The following is a 12,967-nucleotide window of genomic DNA, read 5'->3' on the forward strand; positions in this document are numbered from 1 at the left end:
GTGGCCAGACAGCTGCATGGGTACGTTTTTTTTCTTTTGTGCTTGTTGGTTCCAGGTTGCTCCTTGTGCATGAAAGTCTGCGAGGTGGCACCAACGTAGCTGTTGCCTTCATTTCTGTCCAGCTGGATTGGGCAGTCTGTGGGATGGGGAAGATATCAGAAAAAAAAAAGTGTTGTGCCACCCATCTCTCCTCATGCTTAGTGAAAATAACATTTCCCTCCTTCCCAGCATACACATCCCTCTCAGTTCTGTTTTCTTCTCGGACTTGGCAATGGGAAATGATACTGGGATTACAGCGGGTCCTTCAAATGCGCTCCCGTTCCCCGAGCGCGTGCTGCCTCCTAAAGGATGTGGGGCTGTTGCTGGGCCCTCACGCCTCCCTCCTTCCCAATTTCCTGGCTTTAATTTACCCTCTTCTGCCTGAGGTCCCTGTGCCGGGGCTGAGCAAGGCTTCTTGGGCCGTATCCCAAACGCCCCTGTCCTTACTTGTTTTGGGGAGGGCTGATAAGGAACCGCTGGCGGTGCCTCCGCGCTGCTGGAGCGGTGCTCCCAGCCCTTGCCGACCCAGGGCGAGCGCGGGGTGCTGGCGTGTCGGAGCGGGTTCGGGGAGCCCTTGCCCAGGCAGGCAAGGCTGCAGCCCCCCCGGAGGCCGCTATTGGAGACAGACCAGCCTCCTTGGAAAGGGGAGCCATGGCTCTGCTTCCCTTCTGCCCCACAGATCGGGGCCCAGGGGTTCAGAGGCAACCTTCTCAGCATTTCTGATCTCGTGATGCTGTGTGGGCTCAGCGGTGTTCGTGTGGACCCAGATCCCTTCATGTGGTACGAGGAGAGGCTTGACAGGGCTGGCAGATGTGGCATGTGGCAGGCCAGGAGGCCTCAGCAGGACATTTTTGAGCCACAGCAAGGCAGCCTTGTCTGGGAGCCTGCAGCCTTGAGCTTCCAGGGCTTTCTGCTGAATCAGTCAATAAGTAAAAGCTGCTGGTAGATAAGGGATAGGAAGGCAGATCCTAAAATAGAGATCATTAGAAAGTCATGTTTGGGGTGGACTTCAAGGGGTCGCCTCCACCACAGACTCCTCGCGTGCTGTTTCTTAAGGTCTTCTTAACTACTGAGGCCCTTACTTGGGGGCTGCAAAAAAAAAAAACTCGTTTTCCATGTAACACTTCTGTAGTCAATAGAGAAAGCTGGCAGAGGTTTCTCTGTGGCTTTTATAGCAGGGGCTCCCCAGGGGCTTTGCTGAGGTACAGAGCCCCAGAGGCTGCGATGGGTCTGTTCCCCTCTTGCACGAGGGAGGACACTCCTAACAGATGTTTGTTATCGGCAGGGCAGGGGGGCTGGAAAACAGACAGACTTCAGCTGGCGAGAAGCACAGAGGGAAATTATCATCATTTCCCTATTAGGCTTGTAGAGGGAATTCTGGAAGCTGCTTTTTGTCCCATTGTTACACTTTATGTTTATATAGCTTATCTCTTTCATGAGAGACTTAAATCCTGAAGTGTGTTGTAGATGTGACTACATGAGAATGCTTTGCTTTATCCATCCCTAAACAGAGGATGGCAGATGCTCAACTGGACTTGAAATCATGGAGCAGCATTTCCTCAAAACCGAGGAGTACTTTTCATCCTAAAAGAGTTTACGGCATTTTTGCAAGTTAATAAACGATTGATATTTTCCATACTGATATGTCTGAGATTGGATTTCCCTTGTATAGCTGAGTTTTCTCAGTTGCTACAGAGTGAGGAAAAAGTCTTTGTTCCTTCCCACTTTTCATATTGGCTGTGTGGTCTGTAGCAAGTGACAGTATTTAACCTACTTTGGAGGGGATGGTGTTGGGGTAGGTACTGACTGAGCTGGTCCACAGATGACTTTGCACGGAACAGTGAAAGTTTTTTCTAGGGGTATTTGGTGCTATGGGACAGTCACAGACTTCCCTTCTCAAAGAAGGCGTTGACAGTCTCTGTAAGCAATTAGAGAGACATTCTTTGAGGCAGAGGATGTCTTTTTATTGCAGTTCTGTAGAGTACCTAATACTGTTGTCTTAAAAGAACCTCTGTAAAATAAGAGAATCGATTGCTCCTTATTTTCCTTTACTGGGCAGGTAACGTAAGGATCTTTGGAAGACCCAATGAGTTTTGTTTCTTTTTCCCTGGTAGACAACTGAGCAAATACTAGAGGCTGTATCTTTTAAGAATTTCTTGTGCTCAGTAACATACACGAATAAATGGATGGTAGATTCCTGTCTGTTCTGCATCTCCCATTGTCAGCCCACCGAGGCCCAGGGCCTGGTGGCTGGTTATGGTGTGTCACTGCTTCTGCCTGGTCTCCTCCCCGGGTACAGTCCTCTCCAAAAGTGACTAAGCACATAAAGCAAGGATTGGGTTGTTGTTTTTTTGGTTTAGTTTTTTTTTTTTTCTTCCCCTATTCTAGCACAGACATTGACCACAGTCATGCATTTGTTTTTCTCTCTTACTTCCAAATGCAGTCACATAACAATAGCTTGGAAAAAAAAATATTGGAAGCGATTTGGTCGTGAATTTGTTTCCTTTTTTGGGCTACAAGAAGTGGCTTAGCATTGGGGTGAGGAGGCCTGGAGCTCCGAGCCATCTTTCTCAGGGTTTAATGGGCACCATCCTGGTCAAATGAGAAGCACTGTGGAAAGCCATCCTTTTGGGGGCAAGCACTTCCATTGCTCTGTGTGCAGGGTCCTGGGCTGGGGGCCTTTTTTCTCAGCTGGCTCCAAGACATTATTTGCTATTTACGTAACAGCGAAGTCTCGCACAGACGCTGCTAAACAGGCTTTGTCTGGCAGACAGGGGAAGGGCTAGGGGAGAAATGCTGCTTCCCCTGTCAGACTTCTTCACAAGTGGGTGGCTGTTTGCTTTCCTTAACAGATCGCTAATAGAAGGTGGTGGGTGTTGTTGTAATTCTTACTATTTTATGTAGGACGTCACGACAGGTGGTGGTTTTGAATATTTTTTTTACAGCTGTAGAAACAGATTACTCTCTAAAACAAGTTGACAAGGATGGAGGAGTGAGAGCTGATGAGAGGTGGGAGGATCTGCAAAGAGGAAGACAGGTCAAGGTGCCAGGTGGTACCCTCACAAGGAATGGGAGAAGTATTTTGCAAACAGGATTGGGGGATATCTTTGGGTCTTGAGAGAAGGTACCACCTTTTGCAAGACAAATAGAAGGCCATAAGATGGGACAAGAATGAGATTGGCACACTGGTCAGGAGGGTGCTTGGCTGTTAAAATCTCAAACAATGCAGGCAATGAAATCCTGAAATTTTATCCACGGTTCAATGGATTTGGTCCTTATGGGAGGGAAAGTGTCAGCAAGTGGAGCTTACACATACCAGAGAGAGAATGCCATTTGATAAAGGCTAGAGCAGTAGGTGAAGTTTTCGGATCACAGGAAGTTTCCTTAAAGTATTTATTTATTTGTGGCTTTGCTGAAAAAAAAAATTGCGGCCAGCTGTGTTTAAAAATATACCAGTAACGAGATACTTAAAGAAAAGGAGTCAATCTCTCCCCCTCCTGACGTGCCGCCGGGTGCCAGCCGCAGAGCCTGAGGCCGTGACCACGGCAGGACCCGGCAGCCTCCAGTGCCAGGCGTGGGGCTCTCGGGGATCGCCCTTTGGCCGTGCTCCAGGGGCAGCCAGGGCTGGTTTTGCCCGGGCTGCTGAGGAGCCTTGAACTGTCTCTGACAGCCCCGGTGGGGAAATGCAGGAATGAGGAGGAGGAGGGGAACCCAAGGGCTTTTGTACTGAGGGAACAAAAAACATCCTCTGCGTGTCCCTGGGTTCAAGATCTGCAGACTCTCCAAACTGGTTTGCTTTTTCTGTGGTGATTTTTTTTTTCCCTCTCCTTAAATGTTTCTTTAACTGATGTGATTTTTGTATTTTTGGCTGGAGGGTGTCTGTTTGGGAGACAGAAGCCGTCTGGGGCTCATCTCTTGGCCCATCCAGCTCATCCTCAGAGAATGTGCAACCATCTCCTGCAGGCTGTGTTTCCTCTAGGATTCCCTGTGGCTTTGCTGAGGCCAGGCCTTCATGTTTGGCACTGAAGGCAGAAAGGCCACCAAACAGGCCGGCTGGCTGGACTGTGTCCTCCAAGCCTCTGTCTGTGAGGGCTCGGGGGGTGGTTTGGCCTTGCAGCAACAAGAAATATCCTTCTGGGGCAAAATGCTCAATGTGTGGCCCCGGGACCAGCACAATGAGATAAGAGCATTTGGTCTCCACCAGCCCTGGGTGCTGCTTTCCTACTATCCAGGAGAGCTGCAGCTATGGGAGTGGTGAAAAATGTATGTAGTGGTAGGCAGGAAAACATTTTGAGGAAGAAGATGCTGCTTCTGGTGACGGTCTGGAAAGGCAAAGCAAGTTAGGTTTGGGCCTAGGTGGAGGATTGTGTGGAGAAGTCTCATCTCCTCTGGGCCCACTGTTTTTGGCCCCAAGATGATGTGACATATCACAAGGGAAAAATCTCCTCTCCCCACTGTTTCCTTTCTCCACCACTGGTAGCTAATCAAGATTCAATTTTAATGACTTCCCTCTACTCTCTCTGCTTCCTCTCCCCCTGCCCCACACATGCCTTTTTTTATATTATTTTTTAATGCATTTCTTTTTGGCAGGAGTTAAAACGCAAGAAGCATTTGGACCAAGATGAAACCGGTCGAGGAACATGTTGGGCAGTGCAATGCTTTGTTCTGAGTTCAGGGGGAGAAGAGGGGGAAGTGAGGGGAGGGAGGGATGTCATTTCCCAGATGGGGACCCTGCCAAAGATGTTCTTGCTTTGGAAAGCGAAAAGTGGTTTTGAGGTTATACCAGCTTTAACCCTTCGTCGTTCCACTTCTGTCACGTGGGGAAACTCCAAAGTCGTAGTCCTAAAATGTGGCCATGTTGTGCTGTGTGTCCCAGGTGACCTGAGCAGTCCCAAGCCAAAGTCTGCTGTTGTGACTGAGTACTGATGGCAGCCCGAGGTTCTTGCTGCTGGAAAACAGAGTGGATGAGAAATCTGTGCTTGTTTATCAGTGAGGATCCAGAAATGGTGTGGTTGCTGTTCAAAAAACAAAATCAGCACTCTCCCCACAGGGAGTCGGGACCGCTGTGCTGTTTCCTGCCCTGCCAGAAGCACCTGGTGGGATTTGGGATGCTGCTGAACTCTGCTTCAGCTGTTCCCATCAGGAGGCCTCACGATGTGCAAGATGCTTTGGAAACACCTTGTCCTTCAGCGCCTGGGGCCAGAGGAGCCCTGCCAGGGGGGCACTGCTGGGAGAGGGGCTGCAGCGAGCCCCACATAGTTTGTGGTGGCACTGGGGACCACTGGGAGGCCTGTGCTGGTTCCCTTCCTCTGTTTCCAGCAGTCTCCTGGGCAGCAAAATTGTGGTGTTAGAGGGCATGGCAGAGTGGAAAGCCTATGCAGGCATGTTCTGCTGTACTAGCGACTGCCTTGGGCCACAAATATTGCATGGTGCATGGGCTGCTGATTTAATTGCCCCGGGGTTGTTGCCCCGTAGCTGGGGGTGAGAATACAGGGAAGGGAAAGTTAAAGCAGCAAGATCTTTTCATTACGAGGTTTTCTTGCAGCACTTGTGTCAGGTCTCCAAAGGAGGTCATGCACCTCCCAGTTAAAAAAAATCCAGGGCTTGATTTGCAGTGTTGGGCAGTTTGATGGTATGGAGACCTGGACCAAAGGCATAAACACCCTGATGACATGAAATGCATAAATGTCGCTTAGTGTACGCCCAGGCAGAGTCACTGTTCATGGCTGCTAAACCTGAAAGGTCTTTCTTCATGGGGACCAGCAATCTCTCTAGCCCTCCAATCTCTCATAACCCCCTTTCATCCGGCTAGGAGGAAAATAGCTTTCTTAATCCCACCGTGAACCTCCTGAACATAACCACGACCTTCATCTCCAAAGAAGGCATCAGTAACTGGTCTGGAGACCATAAGCTTCTTCTCCCCAACAGCTGTGGCAGCAATGTGTGAATTTTTGGTCTCTTGCACGTAGCTCAGATGGTCCCAGATGCGCTAAGGCATGGCTACAGCAGCACCACTGTGGACACACTGGTCACCAGGAGCAATGTGCCCAGTACTGGCCTTGAAACATGCCTTGTGTCTTGCACACTTCTTTCTAGGCTGCCAAGAGGGGCCTGATCTGTAGCAAATGAGTATCTGTGATATTTGGTTTCACCTGTCAGGATGGGGTGGAGGAAAATAGAGACAAGTGGACAGAAGAAGCATGTGTGCGGTTAGATGTAATGGGTTACAGAGGTCTGTAGGCCTAGTTGGAAATTTCACGTGTACGATTTCCTGTGCAGAAAGTCTGAACTTTCATCCCTTTTCTTGGACCCCTGAAGTCATCCACATACCCCTTTCAGTAGCCTTGTGAACCATGGATGGGAAGCGCTGGCGGATGGACAGGCTCTTGAGTGGGAAGCAGGCGAGCAAAGTTTACCTCCTGTGCTCCACTGCATGACTAAAAGAAAATTCCTTTGCCTCCTCAGTCAAGGTTCCCCTTCCTCCCTCTTGTTGGCTTTTGCCACTTAAATAAAAAGCACGTAGAGTGGCCTTAGCCTTGCAGCACCTAGCACAGTGTTCCCCCACAGCTGGTCCATCTCCCCTCAGCCTGGAGCTGGGCTCCATTTCACTTGCCCTGGTGTTTGCATGTGTATGCAGGCACTGCAGGAAAATATCCACTGAGCCCACGCATACTGCTCTGCCCGCACCTACCTGGCTCTGTGACAATATTATGAAGGCATGAGTTGCTTCTCGTTCAGCTGATGTAGTGGTGGTCTTCCTGTTGTAGCTCAGCCCCCTGGATTCATGATGGCCTCGGGTTGGCTGCGACAGCCGACCACGGGGCGCTGGCAAATGGTGGCACGTTGACTCTGCTGCTTCTCCTTCCTTGTTTACTTAGTTCTTGGCAGCTGGATGTTTGAATGTTTGTAGCTCAATGTTGTTTGAATGTTGCAGTGTTTGCTTGACAAACACTTTCCCTGGAGTCTGTGATTACGGAAAGTTTAGTCTGACAAGGCCCACTGAATTATCCTGTTCTCTGTTGTCAATAATCTCTTGGATGTTGTCTCCCTTAACCGCAATATTTTGTGTGTGGTGCAAATTCTTTTCTTTCCCCTTGTTGTAATCTGCCTGCCCCTCCCTGCTTGGTTCAGCTGATGAAGCCGTAACCCTAGGATGCTGACATCTGTACTTTACTAATCCAGAAATCCTGGGGCTACCAGGAAGCAGTATAAATAATAAGACCGCATACCTGTCTAGCACCTGAGAATCCGAAGCTGTCTGACGCACGTACTGCTTGCACCGGCTGGGGTTTGCTATTCCTGTTTTCGCAGCCCGGGAAGCTGAGGCACAAGGTAGGGCTGTGTTTTGTCCGAAAGATGAAGTGCTGATTCCAGAAATGCGGAGTCATAACCTCCGTGACCGAGTTGCTATCCCTCTTCGTTTTACAGAATTTGAACCCTAAAAGAAAGCGATTAGAGTGGGCTGTGTGGTTTCAAGCAATGCTTTATTTGCAGTGATCCACAGCCATTTTGGCACCCCAGTAAATCCAATCTGAGAACAAAAAAGCAATCACAGGATTTCTCCAGGGTAAGTTATGTTCCTTGGCTGCAGCCAGATGTCCATAACGTGGCTCGCAGGAGGGGCGATGTCAAAGTACCGTATCTTGTGGTCAGCTTGGTGGTTTGGAGCGATGCTGAGGGACAAGCATTTACGGCAGTTCTGGAGAGGGGAAAGATCCTGCTGTGCTTCAGGGGCGGTAATGAGACCCCTGGAAATCTGCCTGCAGGGGGCCGAGTGGCCAGCCTGGGCTGTCCCGCTGCTGGCCCAGCTGGGCACTGCTGGTTTCCTTACCACCTCCAAGCCAAGGGCTTGCCAAAATAACCAGGGCTGGTTTACAGTTTTGGATGGAAACCACAGGCAAACCACGTCGAATCGCTGGATTCTACCCCAAACCAGGCAATGTGCACGGGCTTCTGTTTAGTGTCATTTGGAGATGACTGGGAGAGGAGAGAGATGGAGGAAAGCCGGTGTGGATCCGGCATTGACGTAAGGCTGTAGGTAGTCTGTTCCTCACGCCTGCAAATGCCGTTCCCATGGCTAGATCGTACCGGTGAGAGCCGAATAATACTCGAGCAGACGTCCCCTGGGAAATGGGGTGTAAGAGGAGGAATATTTTGTCTGCAGTCCTTTCAGAAAGGGACACTTGAGGGGGGGGAAGAAAAAAAAAAGGCTGGCGATGAGGATTAGGGTGAATGCATGCCCTCAAGGCATGTAATCTCCACTGAGGCTTAGGGGAAGTTGGGTCGGTGATCCCTGCACTGCGGAGCTGACCCCCTGCAGCACCGTGAGCGTGGGGGATAGGAAACCCTCAGGCTGAGTGAGCCCCAGGGGGTAAAAGCATATTTGTTTTTCACGTGCAGCATCAAGAACATACATGGAAGGGAGGCAAGCATGTGCAAAAACACGCTAGGGAAGGGGTGGACAAGCACGATGCTGAATAGCTCAGGAAATGTTGTAAAAGAGAGCTGCATCCACGCAGAGCACAAGAGCAGCACCCTTACGTCCAGACCCTCACGTGCATGCCAGTGTTTTTTAATGCATCGCACTCCTCCCTTGGTGTTGGGGCACCCCCAGCTCCCTCCGCTCTGCCCTTTTCTCCTCTTCCCCCTTCTCCCATGTGCTTTTATTCCTCCCGCAAACAGCGTGCGCCAAATCCAACTTCACAGCTGGCTCGGCTCCACGTGTTTGTTTTCTGTGCCTGCGCGGCGCTTGCCAGCGCCGCTTGCGCCCTTGCTCCAAGGTGGAGGCGGGGGGAGAGCAGGGGCGGTGGGGAGGGAAACAGGAGCAGGCTGCTGCTTTCCAAACCCTTATTTGTTTAAAGCTTAAGCCTGTTTGAGAGCGCCTTTTTGGAGTGAGGGGTAAGTGGTAGGGGCGGGATGCGGGGGAATGGAGAAAGTAAACTGTGTGTCAAGGAAAGCAAACTTTGCAGCTGGAATTGCTGCTGGTGCTCATTGTGTGAAGGGGCCGGGGAGGTGCCTCCGGCTCCGCGGACGTGCCGGCCCTCTCGGCGCGGACGTGAGCGTGAAAAGACAAGGATGAAGAGCAGGGAGCTGGCGAGGGACCGACACCGTGCCACAGCACTGGCAGCTGGCACGTGGGTGCTGCTGCCCAGCAAGCGCTGGTGGTGGGGCTGCATTGAGCATGGCAGTGTTTGGAGAAGTGTTTATTGCTGGGATGATAAATGGGGCAAAAGGGTGTGCAGAAATTACCTTAAACAACAAAAAAAGCATCGGGATGTGGGGCAGTGTGACAGCTGTGTGCTGAGCCCAGGGCTGACCCCGTGCCCCACCTAGGTGCTTGGCACCAGCCGGGGTGTTTTCTGTGGGTGCTCATCTCTGTCCCTTCATTTTGGTGCCCTCAAGCTTCCTCTTGTGTTTTTTGGAGCAGTAACATGTTTTCCAGGGGAAATTTGTCCCAGCAGAGAGTCCTAGAGGCTTTTGACCTGCTCCCATAACCAAAATGACTATTGAGTGACAGCAATAGAGAGTAAAAACTCCCATTTATTCCCAAACTCTAAAAAAAAAAAAGAAGGTAAAACCCCTCTTAAATACAATCTTCAAAGGCCAAGAAAAATGGACTTGTGCTCTTTTGCATCCCAGCAACAAGTCATTGCTGAAAGGAGTGCAAACGAGAAGGCAGTTTTTCTTTATGGTGGTGATGGGGATGCCTCTAAAGCCAGCCATCTGGGGATTAAACTTTGTATTGACGTTACTGGCGAGCACTTTGTCCTGTCTCTTTTGTATGCTCTTCTGGATTTTTATGTCAACTGTGTTAAACTAGCCTTGCACTTGTTAATGCAATTTCTGGGCCTGCTCCCATTGAAGTCATGGCAAAGATCACGCTGATTTCGGAGGCAGCGGGATCAAGTCCTCTGCTATGACCATCTCAGTGCGTTGTTTTAGCAGGTATTTCTGACTTGTATTTCATATAGGCTTGGTCAGTTTTTTTGACTGTTAACGCTGCAACTGTTGTAGGTGCCCTTGCTGCTAAATACACCCTGGACAAAAGCTCAAGAGCTAGGAAAGTAGCCAAGGCTTCTCTCTGCCCCATCAGGAAACTTTCCCCATTGCAACTTCCCCCAAGGAAAGCTTAACAGTTTGTTGCTGGCAGTTTCTGTAGGCTTTTCTGGTTTGGGGGGGGGGCTTGGTTGTTTGTTTTTTCACTCTATTATTGTTCCTAATTTGATACGGTGAAGATTTTTCTATTGTTCTTAGACAAAGAATTTTTATTTAAAAAAAAAAAAGGAGCTTGGAGGTGGGTTCATGCTTAAGCATGTAAAGAAGACGGCTGCTCTCAGGAAGAGCGGTTTGCCCGCTGCGATGAAGGTCCCGCGATTAAGCAAAGTGTAGGTGTGCCATGGCATCGCCCTTGACTTCCTCATTGCTGTTTAATTTTCCTGATTTGAGCTTTCTGCCACGTCTGTTCCTTACTTTCCTTTGGTATCTCACAGGGCTTTTCCCCCGTGTTATTTTCCCTGCTTCTTGCCGGGCCTGTCTCCTTGCTGACCTCTCCCTAACCCAAGAGGCAATTAAAGCCTCAACCTCAGACTTCGAGTTTTGTTTTTTTGTTTGGAGAGGATGAGACAGGAAAAACAAAAGCGGTGCCCTGACTTGTGTAAACTAGCCACAGGCACATCTGTGTCGGCGCGATGACGGCTCCCGGCGGGAGCTGCCCGGCCCTCCCGGTGCTCTGCTCACCGCGGCTCTTGGCGGAGGGGGGGGATGACAGCGACCTGATGCCCCACTTGTGCCCAGGGGAAATTTGGCCCCGTGGCAGGCAGGTTGTGCATCCTTCCCACCTCGAGGTTGGTACCAAGTGGCTGGGGCTGGTTGGAATGGCCCCTGGGGGTGATTTGCAGCCCTGAAGTCTTCCTGATGTGTCGGGAGTCCTGTGCGGTGCTACCAGCATCTCTGCAGAGTTGTGAAACGCCGGCCTGCCTCTCACGCTGCCTCTTAGGGCACGCCAAAGCAGAGGCAAGTGCCTCTTGCTTCGCCCAGCCTCTCCAAACAGGAAAAGGCATGGATGGATACATTTTTGTTATCCCTTGCATCAAACATCCTAAGGCGAGTAATGCTCCTAGCCTGTGGTTTGAAGTCTCTAGGGCGTGGGATGGTTTTTGCTCTGCTCTGTGCAGCATCTGTCTGCAGCTGTGCCTGCATTGACAGTGGTCTCTGGCTTTAATTGCGATGTGAATGATAAAATGAGTGTCATTTTCATAAGGCTAGGATGCCAGGGTTGACAAGCAAGTATGCAGCACAGTAAATTCCCAGGCTTCCAAGACGGACGGCGGTTTTCACATCACACCTGGGTCAGTGGGTGACCCCGCTCCTGCTCCATTCTCCACAGCGTTTCTCATTGCAGAGGTGCAACGCTGTCCTGCTGCGGAGCCCCAGGTCAGCCGGCCTTCCTTGCTGCGCCAGGAGCTGGGTTAATGCCATGGTAGCTCTTCCAGGTTGGAACCAAAGCAGGACCAAGCCTCAACCCCAAAGTGGGGTTAAGGGTTTCGGCCGGGGGCGCGCCCTGTGCCAGCCCTAGGGGCAGCCCCAGCGAGCGCTCTGGGGCACGCATTCCCCCCGCCGCGGGTTGGAGAAGGAGCCAGCGAGCCGCCGGGCTTGTTGCAGCAACAACATCTGTTTCCTGGGTGCACTTTGTCTCTGAAGAGCCCGCGCCGCACGCTCCATCTGCGCCCTTCTTTTTGTGCCGCGCTTCGCCGGCGGGGACGGGGGCCCGCGGGGAGGAGAGGGTCTCCGGCACGCACCCGAGCCCCCCGAGCGGGGCGCTGGGAGAGCCCGGCCGGGCAGCCCCTGCGTCCCCCTCCTCGCCCCCCTGTCCCCTTCCCGGGCCGTCCCTTCTGGGAGCCCCCAGCCTCTCCAGATTAGAGCTCTCCAGGGACGGGGCCTTTTGAAAGGAAGAAAGGAAAAGGGGGTGTGGGGTGGGGAGGGGAGGAAAAGGGAGAGGGGGAGAGAAAGAAAGAGGGGGAGCAGAAGAATGAAAACAGACCCAAGGGGCAATAGTCCCTCGAGCCATTTCACTGCATTACAATGAATATGGACTCTATTAAGCTCCGTTCTGCCTGTTAGTGTTTCCCAGGGCAACACAGCTCCCATATGGCAAGCATGCAGCAGATTAGGATGGGCCTCCGGGCTTCATTGAGGGCCCGGGGCTTGACTGGCAGTTGAACCCCATTCCCCCCCCCCTCCTCCTCACACTTGACACTGCCTGTGTTTATCTAAAGCGAAAAAAGGGGCCGGGGTGGGAGAAGGGGGCATTTGGGGGGTTATTGTCCCGGGCAATGGGAGAGGGCAGGGAGAGGGGTGGGGGGGCCGGGGGAGGGGGCCGGGGGGGGGGGGCGCAGCCCCTCATACATATGCAGGAGGGGCCGTGAATGGGCAGAGGAGAAATAAAGCAGATGGAATTCGTGTTAAAGAACAGCCACAATCGCCCTCCGAAAACGAGCAGAGAAAAGCGGGCGGCCTTAAAGGAGCGCAGGGAGCAGCGTTTATCCAATTAGCAGGGTTGTCAAATTGAATTTACTCAGGACGGAGCGGGGGGGCCGGGGGGAGGCGAGGGAAATTAAGTGCCGAGGGCATGGGGGGAGCGCGCCTTGGCTTGGCTTGCTTGCTGCCAGAGTTTCGTCTTTTCAAGAGCCCGAGCTGTTTTTGGGGCTCAGGGATGGCCTAGGGAGGGCATCCTTGCCTCCCCTGTCCCAGGGTGTCCGTCTGTCCGGCCGACCTGGGACCTACAGGCCTCACCAGTACCCGTGCCCGCTAGGCGGTGACGCTGGCCTGGATTTTTGGGGACACGAGCAGAAAGAAATCGAGAAGGCTTCGCGCCCTGCTGCCCGTTCCAGGCTGCACGATGCCACCAGGGGCAGGTGTGGAAAGGAGT

The 12,967-nt window shown here is 51.8% G+C and overlaps 1 protein-coding gene across 8 annotated transcripts in view; it reads left to right on the top strand.

The window, feature by feature from the left end:
• BOC (BOC cell adhesion associated, oncogene regulated) overlaps window positions 1-12,967 on the top strand; it is a 47,341-nt gene that overhangs the window by 9,975 nt on the left and 24,399 nt on the right. The window contains exon 1 of one of the 8 annotated variants that reach the window (XM_040570491.1): window positions 7,465-7,606. The exons of 5 other annotated variants lie outside the window; for them this stretch is intronic. Coding sequence is in view for 1 of the 3 variants with exons in the window: in XM_040570475.1 (XP_040426409.1) it covers window positions 12,938-12,953 (16 nt within the window). In the remaining 2 variants the exon portion in view is untranslated. Of the gene's footprint in view, window positions 1-7,464; window positions 7,607-11,467; window positions 11,473-12,922; window positions 12,954-12,967 lie in introns of those variants that run through there. 2 more of the 8 variants (XM_040570499.1, XM_040570475.1) reach the window with 2 other exon arrangements.

This window comes from Cygnus olor, chromosome 1 (genome assembly GCF_009769625.2).
Source record: "Cygnus olor isolate bCygOlo1 chromosome 1, bCygOlo1.pri.v2, whole genome shotgun sequence".
Classification (NCBI taxonomy): Eukaryota; Metazoa; Chordata; class Aves; order Anseriformes; family Anatidae; genus Cygnus; species Cygnus olor.